This window comes from Gekko japonicus, unplaced genomic scaffold (genome assembly GCF_001447785.1).
Source record: "Gekko japonicus isolate JY-2015 unplaced genomic scaffold, Gekko_japonicus_V1.1 scaffold3730, whole genome shotgun sequence".
Taxonomy (NCBI): domain Eukaryota; kingdom Metazoa; phylum Chordata; class Lepidosauria; order Squamata; family Gekkonidae; genus Gekko; species Gekko japonicus.
The window spans coordinates 45,129-46,216 of NW_015175481.1; the positions used below are offsets into that span (position 1 = coordinate 45,129).

General features: G+C 53.3%; 1 protein-coding gene across 1 annotated transcript in view; it reads left to right on the forward strand.

The window, feature by feature from the left end:
* LOC107122831 (deoxyribodipyrimidine photo-lyase-like) overlaps positions 1–1,088 on the forward strand; it is a 22,698-nt gene that overhangs the window by 14,748 nt on the left and 6,862 nt on the right. Inside the window, exon 8 of the mRNA XM_015425972.1 lies at positions 50–171. Coding sequence (XP_015281458.1) covers positions 50–171 — 122 coding nt within the window. The remainder of the gene's footprint in view (positions 1–49; positions 172–1,088) is intronic.

Sequence of the window (1,088 nt, forward strand, 5' to 3'; positions counted from 1 at the left end):
GTCCTTCATGTAGTTTCAAGGCGTTAACTTTCATGGTTGCTATCCACAGGTGCCTCTGCCTGGGCCCAAACCACCCTGGCGCTGCATGCCAAAGACAAGAGGACTCACTTGTACACGCTGCAGCAGCTGGAGGAAGGGAAGACGCACGACCCTCTCTGGAATGCGGCGCAGGTATGCAGAACTCCAGGCGTCTGAAGACAGAGGGCAGCGGGCCTGTAGCCACGGTTGGGCCTCTGGGGGCGGAGCCCCACCAGGGACGAGTTCTGCCCCAACCCAGGAGGCTGCGAGGGGGCTGGGAAAGGAAAGGGAAGCCGCCCTCCCACTTTAAGAACATAAGAACAGAAGAGACGCCAATGTTGGATCAGGCCAAAGGCCCATGCAGTCCAACACTCTGTATCACACAGTGGCCAGAAATACCAGGTGCCATCAGGAGGTTCACCAGTGGGGCCAGGACATTACAAGCCCTCCCACTGTTGCCCCCTCAAGCACCAAGATGACAGAGCATCACTTGCCCCAGAGCCCCTATCTGTACCTTGTAGCTAATAGCCACTGATGGACCTCTGCTCCATATGCTTACCTAATTCCCTTTTGAAGCCGTCCATGCTTGTAGCCGCCACCACCTCCTGTGGCAGTGAACTCCAAGTGTTAATCACTCTTTGGGTGAAGAAGTACTTCCTTTTACCCGTTCTAACCCGACCGCTCAGCAGTTTCATGGAGTGCCCACGAGTTCTTGTACTGTGAGAAAGGGAGAAAAGTACCTCTTTCTCTACCTGCTCTTTCCCATGCATAATCTTATAAACCTCGATCATGTCACCCCTCAGTCGTCGTTTCTACAAGCTAAAGAGACCTAAGCGCCTTTTGTTCAGTTTCACTCCCCACAGATCAGCTGTTAATACCTCCACACATTTGTTCGCTGTCCCACTGGACAATCTGCACAAATCAGCTGTTGTAGATTTCCCGGGTTGTGTGGCCGTGGTCTTGGCATCGTAGGACCCAATGTTTCGCCAGCAGCTGTGACTGGCATCCTCAGAGGTATCACACAGAAAGACGGAGGACTCTCTGTGTCAGTGTGAGAAGGAAAATGGTAG